This window comes from Sipha flava, unplaced genomic scaffold (assembly GCF_003268045.1).
Source record: "Sipha flava isolate LNK unplaced genomic scaffold, YSA_version1 41_pilon_pilon, whole genome shotgun sequence".
NCBI lineage: Eukaryota > Metazoa > Arthropoda > Insecta > Hemiptera > Aphididae > Sipha > Sipha flava.
Window position 1 is genome coordinate 3,022,511 of NW_020273144.1, and position 18,133 is coordinate 3,040,643.

General features: G+C 24.7%; 1 protein-coding gene and 1 long non-coding RNA gene across 3 annotated transcripts; one reads left to right on the forward strand and one right to left on the reverse strand.

The window, feature by feature from the left end:
• Nucleotides 1-5,727: 5,727 nt before the first annotated feature.
• On the reverse strand, nt 5,728-14,824 carry LOC112689013 (G2/mitotic-specific cyclin-B3). Of its 2 annotated transcripts, none has more exons than XM_025562507.1 (10): nt 14,585-14,824; nt 10,952-11,069; nt 8,766-8,947; nt 8,500-8,658; nt 8,311-8,419; nt 8,014-8,244; nt 7,770-7,925; nt 7,536-7,710; nt 6,385-6,487; nt 5,728-6,319 (listed from the first exon to the last, which is right to left on the reverse strand). In XM_025562507.1, the coding sequence occupies exons 2-10, from the start codon at nt 11,066-11,068 to the stop codon at nt 6,259-6,261; spliced, it is 1,293 nt and encodes a 430-aa protein (XP_025418292.1). In that variant the 5' UTR covers nt 11,069; nt 14,585-14,824; the 3' UTR covers nt 5,728-6,258. The 2 variants fall into 2 exon arrangements, with proteins under 2 accessions (XP_025418292.1, XP_025418291.1); XM_025562506.1 differs by having other exon boundaries at nt 5,733-6,319; nt 8,500-8,688; nt 14,585-14,823.
• Nucleotides 14,825-14,933: 109 nt separating this feature from the next.
• On the forward strand, nt 14,934-17,332 carry LOC112689014. The gene is made up of 3 exons (XR_003149097.1): nt 14,934-15,030; nt 16,385-16,649; nt 16,731-17,332. It is a non-coding gene; the product is annotated as an uncharacterized LOC112689014 (long non-coding RNA).
• The last annotated feature ends 801 nt before the right edge of the window (nt 17,333-18,133 follow it).

The following is an 18,133-nucleotide window of genomic DNA, read 5'->3' on the forward strand; positions in this document are numbered from 1 at the left end:
CGCCTGCAGTAGTTCATGTCTTTGAGCGGTTTATCATACGTACGACGAACCCTACAAGAGGCATGATTTCCATGTAATTCATCACACCAGGACGATTATGAACGAAAGGTTTTCGACAACGCCACGACGGGATTTCTTTTCGCGAGAGATTTTCAAAGTTTTTCCTACTTTTCGTCCTGGAGTAACCGGAAAAATAATGATTAATGTACTTATACACTAGACGCCTGCGTTCCGAAACAGCAACACGTGTTACAGAATTATGTGTCCCAATGTTAACATAAAAACATAATTTTATACTTCTATTACAAAAATGTTTCTGACATTTTGAGGGAACACCCTCCGCAGCACTATTTCCACCTACACGAGAGACCTATGGATTTACTATTCGGTCGTTTTTCTATGTATGTTTATATGCACTCGTATATGTTACACTGTATCAGATATATCTGATACATCTAATCTAATTCTACGGATTTTACACGCTACACTCACATCTATATAATATATAAAATAAATATAAATATAGATAAATAAATTATTAAATATTATATTATATTATATTATATATTATTATTACAATATACTATTAAAATAAATATAAATAAATATTATTACATTATATTTTTAAAATTTGGGTTGAACGTATGTACTATGTCTTGTTTAGTGTGTAAAATACGTAGAATTAAATTGGATAGTGGTAGTTGGCGGACCCGTAGTTCGATCGCCGCTCGCCATGACGCGCCGTATAACAAAAATATCTCTTTTAAGATTTTTATTATTTAAAAAACTAAACGTCGTATTGAAATTTTGATACTTGCGTCGTCTTAAACACATAAAACCACACATGTATACGCAAATCAAATTTCAAAAATAAAATGTTTAGGTTGGTAAATCGTTGTGTAAATCGTTGGAAGAACTTTTACACGTATAAGATATGCAATTATGATGAGTACGGTACAATGACGTCACACGTCTTTTTTCAATTACTCATTACTTATTGAATAATATATATAGAAACGTAAGACCTATACTATTATTCTTAAAATTGAACATTTTTTCAAATAAAAAAAACATATTTTTTGTGTTGAATGCTCCTTTAAAAGTTTAAACATATTTAGTGGAATTGAAAATATTTCTATAAATATTCCCGGTCCCGGAAAATAGTTAAAGATAAATTAAAATATGTCTTAGAAAAAAAATGACGGATATAAAACTATTAAAACTTATTCTAAGATTATGACAGGAAATCAAAATGTTAATTTAAATATAACACCAAATTTTTTTAAATTATTTTAAATATGCATCAAGTGTAGACCAGAGCCGTAACTAGGGTGAAGTAAGCGAGGCACTTGCCTTAGGTGCTTGAAGCTGGGGGGCGCAAAAATATTAAATGATTAACTCGAGAAAAAGTATTAATTATTGTATAGTACTGTATAATTGACAATATAATATATAAATATTTTGCATTACTGCACACCGATCCGTAAACGTAATACTATTTTTTAAATATAAAATGTATTTCTTCATTGATTACTCCGATATTACTTTACAATTATTGAACTATTTTTAATATTTATTATTATTATAGTTTTATATTTTGTTATTAATAGAAAAAATTATGTTATCTTTATGACTATTTTCCGTTTAATTGACGATAGGTCGGTATCTGCTTAATATCTACATTATATTTGCTGACACAAAAGCAAGGAAAATTAAGTTTTAAATTATAAATAATAATTCTTTTAAAATATTTTATTACATTTTTATTAATATTAACTATTATTTTGAAACTTCTAATAATTTGAAAATATCAAATTTATTTATTTATTATAATATAAGAAGATGATAGTTAATAATTATATACTTGTGGTTAAAAATGTTATTTCTTGTTTTGCTAAGAAACCTATTTATATTATATTATTATTATTTTATTATAAAATTTTTCAAATTTTATCCGAATCGTATATTTATATTAAAAGCTGTGAGTGTCACAACTCTACAACCTAGAGGGCGCATTGCTTTAGTTCTGCCTCAGGATAAAAAATGGCTCGGTACGGCTCTGCACATTTATAAGTGGTTTCGTATGAATTTTTTTTAAAATGTGTGTAAAATTAAGTGTACTATCATAAGTACAAGTAATTTACATTACTTCTAAAGAAATTTTAACTCGAATGTCTTGAAGGGGTATGCCGTCTACTCAAAAATTTATTTATCATGCACTTGTGTGCACAGCTTAAACTCAATTTGAATTAAACTTTTTATGATATGGTTGTTGACATTTTTAAACGCCATGTAAAAATGTAAAATATATTCACTATATCAGGGGCATAATTAGGGAGGGGATTAAGGAGATGGATCCCCCCCCCAAAACTTTTTTTATGTAATTTTTTTTTATTTATTATATGTGATAATATGATTATTATCATTATTATTATTATTACGATTACTATAATTATTATTATTATTATTATTAAAATTAAAATTATTAAAATTGTTGTTTTGGTGGGGTGAGGGAGGGGGTTATTGTATAAGGTGTACAAATTTTGCTAAAACCTATAATCCCCCCCAAACCAAATTCCTAATCATGCCACTGCACTAGATTACTCTAAACTATGATCGTGTTATTTTAATAACATGATTGTAGTGTTTATAATTATCTTAGAGGCAATTTTAATTTTGAATCAAATATTAAATTTAAAAATTTAAATTTTTAAATAAACCGAATTCAACGTTATTCAGACATTAATAATTTTTCTTTTTTTGGGTATTCTCATCTTGCACTCTCCCCCTACCTCTAGAAACCACTGACCTATGACAAAGGCCGTTGACCGTGTACAACGATTATTAAGACAATGATTAAAAATGTAAAACTGTGTTTAAATTATAATTATAATTAGAGAACAGGAATAAAAAATTCCTGGGAACATTATGGTGGATACCAAAGGGTAAATCATTTTTTGAATTTGATAATAATATTTTGTAGGTAAATATAATATTTTTTATTACAATATTGTTTGTGTTATTGTTGTAGGCATTTGCGATGATAATATAGGACGGGACGATATTTTAGACTATATTCTTGAAAAACAAAATGAAATTAGTTTTAAAATTTTTTCATGAATTATGTTTCCAAAATTAATTAATCCGCAATTAAATAAACTTTAAAATTTTATTTTCTAATAGAGATATATATTTTTTATTTTTTATAATTTATTCACCAGCTTCAACTATTAAATCAGTATAATATATTATTTCATAATTGAGTATTCTGAATTTAGTCGTTATCGCCGATCCTCCTTACTAACACTAATGAGTATTTACTATGTACATAAATGTACGGCTCATATGCAAGCACTAATATTATTGCCTATACTGAACCCCTTAAAAACGGTCAGTTTGCAATGCCCATTGTTTTCACTGAACTTATAACTATTCTGAATTTCTGAATGAAATTTGATATAACATTTTGGTAATTTTATTGAGCATTTCAACATCTTAGTATAAAATAGATACTATAAATTAATTATAATCAGCAATGTAATTAAACATTACATTGTTACCTACATTGTAGGTCATTATTTTACATGATTATAACATGAATGTAAGTTTTGCTCGAATTCCAATTCTTGAAATAGGAAATTAGATGTTTTATCAGATACGTTATGAAATTATCTAAAAATATTAAGAATAAAAAAAATTTTAAATAAAAAACTAACTGATAAAAGAAATAAGTTAGAAGACCAACAGTGATAGTATATACATATATATATATATAATATAAACTTCATTCTTTAAATACAACTTTTGACACTAAATTAAATTATAGATGGGCATCGTATATAATAAATAAATTATAGCTTTTAATGGCTTAAATAGTTATTCCAAATTCAAATATAAATTTTATTTATATTAAATATAAAGTATCCCATGTATTTAATGTTTTATTTGATTTTATTAAATTTAATTTGTATTACAGTGGAGCATTGATTATCTGCACTAATAGGGACCGAGAAGGGCGTACCCCTTTATCACTTTGTGCGAATAATCAAATAACCATTAAAAATTTAAAAATAAAGTTAAAAAAAAATTTACTGGATATTATTATACTATATATAATAATCATACATAATATAAAAAATATGATAAAAAAAAAATTTAATACTACGAAAATGCCAAAAAACCAACTAATACGCGGGCAACGCCGTGTCGGGACAGCTAGTATATAAATATATATATATTGGGTTGTAAAATTTCATGAAATATATAATTTGAGTGAAGAATAAAAATTTTGTTTCATTTCAATAAAAATATAATGCTTTATGTTTTATTTTTTATGGAATACTTTTTGTATTATTAACTGTACTAAATAGAAATAAAAACTAGTTGACAATAGTCCCATTACTCATCAGCTATCACATTATTTCAGAAGTTTCTCATCAAAAAAATATATCGGTACCTAGTGAGTTTAAAAGTTAAGCGCATATTTATAAAATTTATTATGAATATTGTGAAACACACAATATTATACCAGCATCTGGAAATGTTGTTAAAAAAAGATAAAAATTATAATTAAATATCAGAGTACAATATTGAATTGTGTTTATATACATATAAATAATAAATAAAATAAATAAATAAATATATATATATATATATATGTGTGTGTGTGTGTAAAAGATAATAAACATAATGTAATTAAATAAATCTAATTTAATAAAAAATAAAAATTAGCTTCTTTGCATAGTTAAGCAAATAATTTAACAGTATAGAATATAAAATCATAATAATAAGCTATTAGGTAAATATACATCTTAATTAATGACACTCTTGTGCCGGAAGTGTCCGATAACCCACTCATTTAAGTGTACCTAATATTTGCTTGTATTAAAAATTATAGAAAAAATATTGGGGTTCCACAAAACGTTCAAGCTCCTGCAAAGGTTCCGCGGCTAAAAGAAGTTGGGAAACACTATCATACAATATCAACTGATAAAATGACATTTTACAGTCACTATCTCAAACATAAAAAAAAAATATTTTTCAATATTTCATTGAAATATTTTATAAAGCGTGAAATTTTCAATTATGAAATATTTCAAATTTACAACCCTATATATATATATATATATATATATATATATAGGGTTGTAAATTTGTATATATATATATATACACGTTAAAATACACTAACTAAATTAAATTAAACTAAAAATGAATTTGTACACACAATCTTGTAGTGTGAATAATTGACGTGCGGATAATTAATGCTCCACTGTATATTGATTATGTTTGAAATATTTGATTACATTTTTTTTTTTTAGGTCACTTTCAGGTTTAAAATTTTTATTATTATTAACTTATTGAAAAAATGCCTCGCAAGGCGTAATAACTTATACATCAAACATCAACTATACAAATATTGATGGATATTCAGTTAAATTGCATAAAAAATGCAATGCTATATTTTAACTTAAACTAGACACCAATTTAAAGATAGAACAATACATTTTAAAACGTTACAATAAAAACATTTAAACATAATAACGTCCAAGTTTTTATTACAACAAACGACAAAAAGTCACTGTTTAACAATACAGTTATTTTAACATATTTATTTTCATTGAATTATACAACATATCTATACTTAAATTATAATTAGATTAGATAATACCCAAAATATAAAAATAACACAAGTTAACTACAGAATTAAAAACTTAAATGCTATTTGTAACATACTAATAAATAATGTTTTGTACAATTGAATTGACTAATTTATAACACAAGGACAATAAAAAATAGAAACATTAAGCATTCTCGTAATTTCTTACAACTAAAGATAAAAAAAGATTATCAATATGATAAAATTAGAATATGTATGGTTAAACAGTTCAACTGCATAATTTGATTATAAATAGTAATACCCAATAAAAAAATGTAAATATATAATAATGATGAACATGCCCAATTACATTTTAACATTTGAGAAATGGTAAACTATAAACATCAACAATAATATTAGCAATGGGTTCTATGCCCATGCCAGTACTTAAGTTGTTAACTACAATAATATTATAAATGAATATTTCAAAATGCATGTTTCACATAAGTGTAATATTGAGAAATTTACTATTTGAAAAAATCTTACACAAAAGAAAGGTAAAAACAAAAAATAGGACTAAGATTATTTTAATACATTACATAATACCAAAACCAAAACGGGTTTCCCTTAGTATCATGTTGAAGATATCTGTTTGTGACTCAGTCAAAAGTTAATTTAGAGTTGCTTAGTAAAGACTTACTAGCAACTTGGTAAAAAGTCCTGAAACAATAAATATATTATAATATTTTACTTTATTTTATTTATATAGTTTAAATAATAATTACTCGTGCAAATATTTTTGTTTGACAGCAGACAAGTCTGGACACTGAGTATGTAACATGTTGTTCAATGCAATAACCGTACTTTCAATTTCTTTTACATCATAGCCTTAAACAGAACAATTATGTATAACAAAGTAAATCAACACATAAATATGAAAAATAAGTAACAGTTTTGTAAAAAAAATTTGCTTATATTATCACTAGGGAACAGATTTAAATTTAGTAAACAACTAAAAATATTTAAATATATATTTATTTATTACTTCATAAATATTTATTTATAATATTGAAATATTAAAATTGAAAAAAAGATATAATTCATTATAATTTATAAATAATATATAATACAAAAATAAAAATGTTTATTATGAATCATCCAAATATTTTTCATGGGAAAAACAATTAGAAATGGCATATAATTTGAGATTTTCAAATTTTAATTTACAGTAAATCGTTCTTAGTATTGCCTTATAACTTTTAAATGACTTCTTCACATCAACGGAAATGATAGGTGCATATTTCTTACATGTTAATTCTTTTGGACTGTACTCTATTTCTAAATTGTTTTTTAGAGTATTGTTTAATAGTATTTCTTTATCGACTTTTCAACCTTCAATCCTGGAGTTTTTCCCAGTTTGTTTTGTAATTTAGAGTTTGTTAAAACTCCAATTTCTCCAGGAATACGTTCTAATTGCTTAATGGCATTATCTACTATTTCTAGACTCTCAGACAATGCCATTTTAGAAATTCTAATTTTGAAATAATATCAAATAAAAATTAAAAAATAACGGAAATAAGTGCTAAATTGTTTTGCAAGTTTTTTGAAATTTATAACTACTTCCTAAATAAGATATTGTACAGACTTAATCATATATTTTTATCCATCGTAAAATATTAAAATAAAAAAGGTAACTCTACAATAATATAGATTACGTATATTTATTAGTAAAATATTTAATTATTATTTATTTATTTGTAAAATATTTAAAAATATTTAAAAATATTTAAAATAAAATTGGTATCAGTTCATTCAAACTGAAATGAAACATACACAAATGTCAATTACTCTTGTTTATTAAAACTTCATAAAAATATTTATTCAAATAAAAATCCATTCCCTAGTCATCAAATTCTTGGTAAGTAACAATAAATACCTGTAAATTTTTTTAAATCTTTAGCATTGATTGTTTTAAAACACATTTTGAATGCCAAATACAAAGCTGCTGCAGCTTTTAATGAATCTTTTAAAGTTACAAATGTATAATCCAATAGACTACATTCTAATATATATCTTGCTAATGTTAACAGAAACATTTGACACATCATACACTAAAAGTTAAATTGAATTTAGTATGTTGATATCGATTGATAATAAAAAATATAATTACACGTGCAAATCTTCTTAAGAATACATATGACAAAGGAACATTTATGTCATAATTTAAAGCTTTGGCTAATTCTCTTTCAGTAACAAACAGTTCATCTTCTGTATAAATAAACTTGCATTGTTTAACTAGATCATATGGAAATCCAGGCTCTCTCTCCTAAAAAATTAATACAAATTTAATAGGATAAAATTATATTATTTTCAATTTACACAAGCCAAATTAAAATAGATTAATTTAAACTTGCATCGATTTTACTGGCTATTAATATGGCCCCTGAGGCCAAAAGTTGAAATTTATCTTTAGAAATTTCATTTTTTGATAAATATAAATCAATAATCTTGACTGCCATATACAACACTTCATGATTTAATCCATACATTTCTTGCAAATGAACTAACCAATTCACCACAATTGCTCGATGTCTGGGGGTCAATTCATTTTGATTATTAATGTAATCAGTAACATTAAACTGATCCTAAAAAATGCAATGCGTATATTAATTATAGATCAGTGTTAAAATAGTTTTTATTATAAAACTTACTTCTCTTTGTCTGAGATATTTAAAAATTTCTCTTGCATAACAACCTACGTACATGAAATTATTCCAATGAGCTTGATCGGTCTCAAATATTTCGTCTTCATTACAAGTACTGATTAAAAAAAAAGAAATATCAACATTTATATATATATGATGACATAATGAGAAATTACAATCCAAGAATTTACATACACTTCTTGCACAGCTGATTGATACAATTCCGACTGGTTAATTTCAAAAGGTATTGAACTTCGAGAACTAACTGTTGTATATAACTCTTCAGAAGAAGCAGAATATTTGGAATTGACTGATTCATTATTTGCTGTTTGGTATGATGTATTAGTACTAACACTGGAATCGGTTAAAGATAATCGTGCAGGTCTAAATGAAAATAATACATTTTAATTAGATGTAATAAACATCAACATTATGAATAAAAATTTTAAAGTTATACTTACTCATTTGTAATTAATTTTTTCTCCGTTAAACTAGCAATAATGGGTTTAGGAAATTCATTTTTTAGTTTAGGAATCTCACTTATATTCTCTGTTGGTAATATTTTATCTTTTATGAAAACATTTTCATTAGATGATTTTATAACTTCTTCTTTATCTATAGAGACCACAGTTTCTTTCACAACCTAAAACAATATTTCAATTTTAAATCATACAGTTAATATTTAATGAATATTTTATGAATACCAAGAAAAAGATGGCTTGATATTGTTAAGAAAGACCTGGAGAAGTTAAAACCCAATTGGAATGGAAACTTAGATGTGGCTTACGCACAAGAAGTATGGGATGAATCAGTTTTAAAAGCAAAGAGCCTAAATAGCCCGTAAAAGCTTAAAAAAAAGGAACATTTTATAATCAAATTCGTACCAATATAAAAAAAAAAATAAAAAATCCAACAAAACTTTTAGGTCAAATGAAACAAGGGTAAAAGCTATTGATCTATTGATCTTTTAGACCAATTTTTACATTCTCAAAAAAAAAAAACCCGATTCTATGTAAAAAAAATTTGAGAGGATCAGTTTATAATTCTTAACATTGTTGATATATTACTAAAGCAAATTTCATAATAAGGTAGCATTAAATGTTGATGTTCATTTACAAAAATTAAAAAAGCATCAAGTAGGGAAGCATAAATGACCTGATCGTAATCAGATCTTGTACAAGTATGATAGAACAATGTTTACATGTATGGTATTTACTTCAAAAACAAATTATTTTTAGTTATGACTGTGTCACCAAGAAACATTTCACTTTACCTATAGCTAAATACTAGCATGAAAATACATTCAGGATACTGGATATCAGAAAAATGTACTTGACCAAAAATTTGGTAGAGATGGAAAAATAATTGGCTATTTTTCTAGTGATCAAAGCAATTATATAACAAATATTATTTGCATACAAAAACCATATGTACAATTTAACAAACTGACATTTTTTTACTTTTTTCAAACCAAAATTGTTTTATCCACATTTTTGAGAAATACATGACATTTTCAATTTCATATAAATATCTTATGAAAAAACTTAAAAATGCCATACGTAGTAAAGTGAACAGTGATATAAACATTCAGTGAATATTTTATATCTTTACAATATACTTCAAATGATTTCTTAATAATTTTTTACAACTAACACAAAACTACAAAATAATGATAAAATTAATGCCAAGCCGGTTTTCTCAATCGAACTAATTTTGTAATATTGGCATTTGTGCAATTAATAGGTAATGGAAAATTTTGATTTTCCCAAATCTTAAATGACTTTTTTTTTTCATATATTAAAACTTAAACCGTCCTTCTTGTTGAGTAATTTGGTTTTACTTTACCATTTTTAGAAATATAAACTGATTCAATATTTTAATCAAAATAGTTTCCATAAAAACAATGTAAAATTTGTTTTAAGTTTAAAAATCCATCATAGCAACACCTTTTTTGTAAATAAAAATTCATAAAACTTTCAATTATTATACTTTATGATTGAAAATTGAATACAAGATTTTTAAAAAGATTTAATGGTAGAAAAAAATTAATCATAACTGGAAATCACAAAAATTTTTTATAAATGTCAGATTATGACACTTTTATATTTATTTATGAAATTGGGTACTTACTTTGAATTTACAAATTATGATTATATAATATTGGTTATTATTCTATACACATTGACTGTATTGATGATTCAAAATATTTACTGAATATTTATAAAAGCAATATGAGAAAATTTTATAATTTTCGATGTCAATGAAATTCGCGCTCTTTTTATTTGACACTTCAAATAATTGATATTTCTCACATATTAACACATAGGGACATAGTAGCATTTAATACCATTTACGTAATTAACTAGATGCTTATTTTTTTTAAACACTACTTATTCTCCAAAATACTATTTTTTTATAGTTTCTCAATAGTAATATTTTAAGTGCCAATAAGTAGGTTAATCACTATATTACTTAAAATAATTAGTATGAAAAAAAATATCTTATGTATCATCATACACTGGATTATTCATAATATATTATTTTTTATTAAAAAAAACAATAATAATTTTTTTAATACATACTTCGAATATTTATGCATACATATAGTAATAATAGTAAATAATGAAAGTAAATTAATAAAACTTACATTATCTATAACAAGATCTGATAAAGCATTTCTTTTATCTGATGGACGATTCTCTTTGGAATAAGGCTCTGTCTTATGACTGCATTTTTTCAACTGATTTCGAGTTATCGGAGGCATTCTAAAACAAATTTTTTTTTTAAATAAAAAAAAAAATTCAAGCTACTATTAAAATGTTATTTTTATCCTATGTTTATATATTTCTGATAAGTAATAGATACATCACAACTCAAGCTGTTATCTTTGAATTAGTGTAGTAATTTGATGAATAATATGATCATAATTTCAACGTACTAAAATTAAATTATGTGAACAATAATATATATATATATATTATAGACATAAGTACTTTATATATAAAGAATCTTCTTCTTCTTCGCCTTTCTCCCAACAATTTGAGGCTGGTCACCTTCGACCCAAACCTCCACTAGTCTTAATTTTCTACATACTCTATGCACACACCAACGGCCAATATCATTCTCAATCATATCCGACCATCTATTTTTTGGTCTTCCTTTTCTTTTTATCCTTACAATGTTTATTTTCATACATATAAAAAGAATATTTATAAATTTAAGAAAATCATTTAAATTGTCTAGAAAATATAGAATGTTTCTATAGTTTAATGAATTAATATAACAATTTATTCCTGCTAAGTAAAAAATAAACAAGAAAAAATACAATTTTACTTATTTTTTTCTGCTAAATAAATAAATCATATTACTTTTTCAATAATGTATATATATATATATATTTACTTTACAGTTTAATAACTAAAATAAATTAGTAAATCCACAGTTTGATATTTTTAAAAAATTAAAAAAACACTCTGATACTATTGTTCACCAATATTTAAAAAATAAAAGATAAAAGATGCAAAATTATTTTTATTATATAATCCTTCATATATTCTATTTTTACATTATCTTACCTTAATTTTAAATTTATAAAGGTGCATTAACTAAAAAACTATATGGATATTAAAATAGATTAATGACATAAATGGAAATACTCAACATACAGTTACTCTTAGGAGATCCATTCATGTCAATCATAATTAATAATAAATGAAATGCTACAAAATTACAAATTAACATCAACATCAAATTACTTTATTAAGTTCTGACTTCTATGCCATTGAACTTTGTGAAGAAATTATCACATGTACGAGCAGTATTTTAAAAGGAATTAAGTGACCAATAAGTGATTTTAAGATATACATATATCTAAGTAAAAATGAGTTAATAAAAATATTTCATAATTTTTATGTGAAGTAAAAAATTTGTCTAACCTACCAGTAAATGCAACTTAAGAAGTAAGAGGCTTTTCCAAATAAAAAAATATAAAAAAAATCAGTTACTTTCAACAATTTTGTTAAACTGTTTAATAAAATTGACAAAATTTTTAAGTATAGTATACTATTTTAAGTAAATAACAAATCATTGACAAATTGGACATTGATGAGCTCATCAAAGGTTTTCTATCTCTAAAAGCAAGAAAAATAAATTTTTAAACTTAATTAAACTGAAAAAATATTATATTTTAATATATCTATTTAGTACAATATTACATATTCTTTTGGTTATAATATAAAATATAAAAAATTTATATGTATATTGATAATAATGAAAAATAAACAAGTAAATTTATTAAATACTTTGTTTTGAATATATCATATACACTTTTATTCAAATTAAAAACAACCTCTTTTTCTTATTTATTTGGAAAAATAATGATTAAATTATAAGGGCAGCAAAATTAAGTTTTGTGTATGTATAAAAAATCACAAAAACCAGTCCTGTTGACAAGACTTAGAATAAAATTAGAAGCTTACAGTATACATTGGAAATTGTCTACATGTTACGAATTACAAATTTACAAATGTCCCATAGGTCATCATAGGTGCTACTATTGAGGGGGGTGCCCCCCTTGCGAGTTCTTTCTCAACCTATATATTTAAAATATTGGTTGGTAACTCCTCACATTACATGATTATTTGGACATTTTTCTATAAGGGCTTATTTTACAATTTTAATAGCATATTTCATATTTTAGTGCATATTTCGATGTTTATTGTTTTTTTTAGAAATTTTTGAAATATATAGTATTATAATAAAAGAAAAAAAATATTATATTTTTATAATTTCCATTAATAACAAAATAGATTAATAAGTATATTTGTAGGTATAAACGGTTTTCTCAAATATAACCTTAGATCAATAATCGAGGAAATAAAATACGTATAATAAGATAAAATAATAATATAAGATATGATATAAGATTTAATTTTGCTAATTTTTTTTTATTTTTCATGCATATTTATGCATATTTAGGATTTTTTTAGCGTATATTTTGTTGGTTTTTAATGCATATAAATCCGCGCTCTAATAATAATATAATTATTTATAAACCTTGATTTGCGCCAACATTTTCAATATTATCATAATTTATTTTTATCAATTGACAAATCATGAACTAATATTATTACTTAACACAGATACAGATTATTATCTGTATCACAAACTTTTTGTATGACTTTATATTTTGATGTGAAGTGTGTATTTTATTTAGTATTCTTGAGTTTTTTGGATAGAACAAATTATGAACACAAACCAAAGTAAAAAAATTAAAATTTTTTATGACTTTTTCATATAAGAACCATCACAGGTAAGTTGTGGTCAGTTATTATTTAAAAATTTTATAAGATAAAATAATATAAATGTAGTAATTTATAATTGTATTATTCATTTTACAAAATAATCTTATTTGGATAATTTTTGGAAAACTATTAAGTCTAGAATTTTTAATGAATCTAATAATTAATTAGGTAAAACTACTTTAGTGAATACTATAGGTAATATTTTTAAATAATTTTTTAGTCGACATTTTAAAAAAAAATTTTGAAACAGGACCTAAGAATTATCTATATTGTAGTAATTACATAAAAAATGATCTTATTGCATCAACAAGGTAAAATGTGAAAAGAGTATACATTGGTTAACTATGTGTGACACTAATAGAGAAGTTATATTTTGTAATATATTTAAAGCCTTAAACCAATTTATGGTTATTCCTGTGATAACATGTTCATGTCAAAAATCATTTTCAAAACTAAGTACAGTGAAAACTAAACTCAGAAGTACCATGTTACAAGAACTTTTAGACAATCTTTTAACTATGTTTATAGAACAAGCACAAGCTAAAAATGTAAATTTAGATGAAGTTATAGATACATTTAAAACATTGAGGTCAGTTGAACGACGTATGGAGGTTTAAAAATGTATGATAATGTAAATAATAAAATTATTTATTTTAAAGTTTTAAAATTTATGTTACCTACTATTTATAATAATTAAATATAAGTTAAACTAGTTATCTAACATTATTTATATAGTATTGCCGGTCTAAAGATTTGGAAAAAATAGTGTCAATATTTTACTTAAAGTATTTCCTGCCCCCCCCCTGCTAAGAGAGTCTAGTACCGCCTATGCAGGTCATTATCGGTTATGCTCGCAACATCCATATGTGGATAATACCTGACAAATATTAGTATGATATACTAATTTTTATTTCGATATGATCAAAATAGGCGAAAAATTAAAATAAAAGATAAAAATAACATTGTGTTGCACTTACGTTGGTTTCTGCTGCACTCGGTTGATGTTGACACTTGACTGTTGATACAGAGCGATATATTCGACGGCAATAATATTTAGTAAAAAAATCGCCGGTTGCGTCAACTATAGCTATGATAAATCGGGGACATGAAAACTAAAAAAATATTCGTAAAACAAAAACAACTGCGACCGTTACAAGGGTTATCGGCATGCAAAGCGTGTTGCTGTCGACGACAACACCTAATTGATAGTATTATCATTTACAAACGGTTTATCACTAATCGTTATTATGAAAACGCCAAGTTATGATAGTAACCTATGGACGAATAAATAACCGGCGCAACATGTGTGGTGATGTCGAGGTAAGCACGACTATTACATATCAGTGTATAATACAAAATATCCCGCATTTGATAATCCAACGCTGCAATTCTTGATGAAAATACAGTATGCTACATGAAATCGGTAAAAATCGCTTTATTTCAGAATACCTTTTATGTCTGTTTTCGTGTGAAACTGTGATTCTCCCTCTTCCCAAGAGCTTAATTGGACATCGTTATGGCAGCCTAAAATGTCTTTCCTCCCCTTCAGTTAAAATTGCATAAATATTAGTTATGTGTATTTGTAAATAATTTCCTGAAGTTTCTTTTTTTTCTTCAGTAACGCTGTAAACTCTAATAAGGAAATGTTAATTATATTTATCATATTAAGTATAAAGGTATTATTAGTAAAATAGTCTCACAATAATACAGTATAATATTAAAAAGATGTCAACTAAGGATGGACTGGATCTTCAAATCCAGCCAGGGCTGAACAATTCTACCGGCCCTACCAAAGTGAAATTATATTACATTTATATTACGAGTACAATAGAGAAAATGGGTCTGGAGGATACCAAATCTCCATTTTCATTCCTAAATTGAACATAAATTGATTAATTAAAACTTAAAATTTTAGTTAAACGATATGGAACTGTCAACCCTTCATTTAAAATAAAATATTAAATGTCTACTAATTATTATACATAGATATAAACATAAATTTCTATAATAATTATTAAATAAAAATTGCATATTATAATAGTACATACTCGTAGTTTAAGTTATTTTTTATTTTCAAATGTATTAATAATGCAATACTTATTGTAACTATTTACTAATTACTAATTGTAAACAAAAGAAAAAACATAGTTAACTACAAAGTTTCTATATACTATATTATGTGTTAAAATATATTAATTATTAATTTATTTATCCAAATAGTAATTTTTTCATTAAGTTACTGCTTGCGCAACATATTCAATTTAAAGAATATAATATATCTTTTTCACACGATATATAACAAATTCTTCCACACATTCTCGACTTAAATTACTTCTTTATCTGTTCAAAATATATTTTAATTTCGAAAATGTTTTTTTCATATTGAACTTAAATTATGGATAACGTTAACAAAAACTTTTATGCTAAAAACAATTCTGTATATACTGTAGCATGCAAATTATACTTACTTAAAATTTGGTAACAGCAAAATATACAATTTTTACACGTCTTTTATATACAAGGTTTTCTTTGGCTAACTCGGACACATTAATAAACGCCTTTGCCACTAGATTTTGTGAAGCCAAAGAAATGCTAAAGATCTAAGTTTATTATCACCGTAGCAAATTTTATTTTATTCGAATAATGTTTCTGAATCACCTGAAGATACATTTGAAGATATAGGAAAATTGCTACCAAATATAGATCCTATTAATTTAAAAATAAAATATTCTATGTTTACTAAATAAACTTATATATTATATTATGTTCACTACAAGGTTTATTAGATGGACATGTGACCAATAAATTACATCAGATTAAAAACAATCTATTGGACATCATAGTTATAACAGCACTGAAACAGAATTAAGTTCAACAGAAAATAATTGTACACATTTTGAACAAACATTAACAACTGATTAATTGTTTCAAATTATATCAAATTTTGGAATCAGACATGCATTTCCGAACTTATACATAGCCTATAAGGCATTACTTACCATTTCAGCAACTTCTGTCTCTGCAGAACGAGCCTTTTCCAAAGTAATAGCAATTTAATTATTTTTCTTAATATTAACTAATATACATTTTATAATAAATCCTTATTTTTATTTTTGTTCAAAGGTAAATTAATCAAAACAAGATTACATTCACCAACTGAACAACACAGATGAGAGAGCCTTATGATACTAAGTTGTGAAAAAAATATATCTATTGACTATAATTTAGCCATTAATCAATTTGCTTTATCATCTGATTTGTTAAAAGATTATTTAATTTTTAAATAAAGTTATGCAACATAGAGTTAACAATACTATAGTATAAAGTATTTTATTTATTAAATTTTAATTTATTAAAAAGGTTATAACGATTCATAAAAAAATACTTATAAATGTTATATATAAAAAATAACCAAGTACCTACTTATAATATATTTTTTGGTACCTGTCTGAAGATAGAAGGTGTAAATTTTGACCATGCACTCAAACTGAACAAAAACAAAATAAACAACTAACATACTACCTACCAAACGGAACCAACCGGTTCAACTTAAGAATTATTAAACCAATACGGTTTAGATATTTATTGAGGATAAGTAGTATAGGACGCAAGACAAGAAGAACAAAATCAATAACGATGGATTTTAAATCAAAGGCACAGTTCACAAAGCATAGTCAGCCAATCAATCATAAAACCAAAAAAAAAAAAACACTATACTCAAACATCAAAAAATTATCCAATACACAAATTGAAGCGTTTCAAATCCATCTACACAGTCATATGCAATAAAAAATCTAAGAAGTTGAATCAACTCTGAACATAATCACTAGAAGTAATCTACCACATCATACTATTTACCATGTAAAAAAAAAAAAAATGTAATAAATTCCTAGTTATGTTGAATAATCATTATTATTTTAAAAACATGTACGAATTATTAATATTATTATCATGCATTTATATATATAAATATCATTGTAATTTTTTTCATCTTCATTTATGTTACTTCTTAAATACTATGTATGTCTTACAACTCAAAAACTTAACTTACATTATTAATATTACATATACAAAATTTTTTAAATCCTTATTGTATAATGTTCATATTTTATATTTTAGATTTATATATTGTACTCACATTTTGATGCAAGGACGCATTACAAAAAGGCTAGAGTGGATGTAATGCGACTAAGTCTACGGTCAGACTAGACCCGGCATCGGCTGAATATTTTTCGAACAGCATCTGTCGAATATTCGGAGACAAAATTCGGTCAACAAAAATGGTCAGACTACATCCGGATTCCGTTGTTTTCACAAAATGACAAAGTTAACACACATTTATTGTCTTGCAGTTCGACACACAGCATGGACGTCACTGATGAAATTTTCTTGTTAGAAACAAATCCAATAATAAAATATTTATTACTAAAAAAAAAGAATAACAATTTTGGGTTAATGATATTTTTGCAAAAAGAGAAAAATTTGGAGAATTTTACACACTTTTTCCAAAACTTTTGGTTCAACAA

Bases quoted from the DNA above. Each gene is read 5' to 3' on its own strand.
- LOC112689013 (XM_025562506.1), bottom strand. From the start codon at position 11,068: ATGCCTCCGATAACTCGAAATCAGTTGAAAAAATGCAGTCATAAGACA. The intron at 8,948-10,951 runs GTAAGTTTTATT...ATATTGTTTTAG, and splicing joins CAGATCTTGTTATAGATAAT to GTTGTGAAAGAAACTGTGGT. The intron at 8,689-8,765 runs GTAAGTATAACT...ATTTTCATTTAG, and splicing joins AAAAAATTAATTACAAATGA to ACCTGCACGATTATCTTTAA.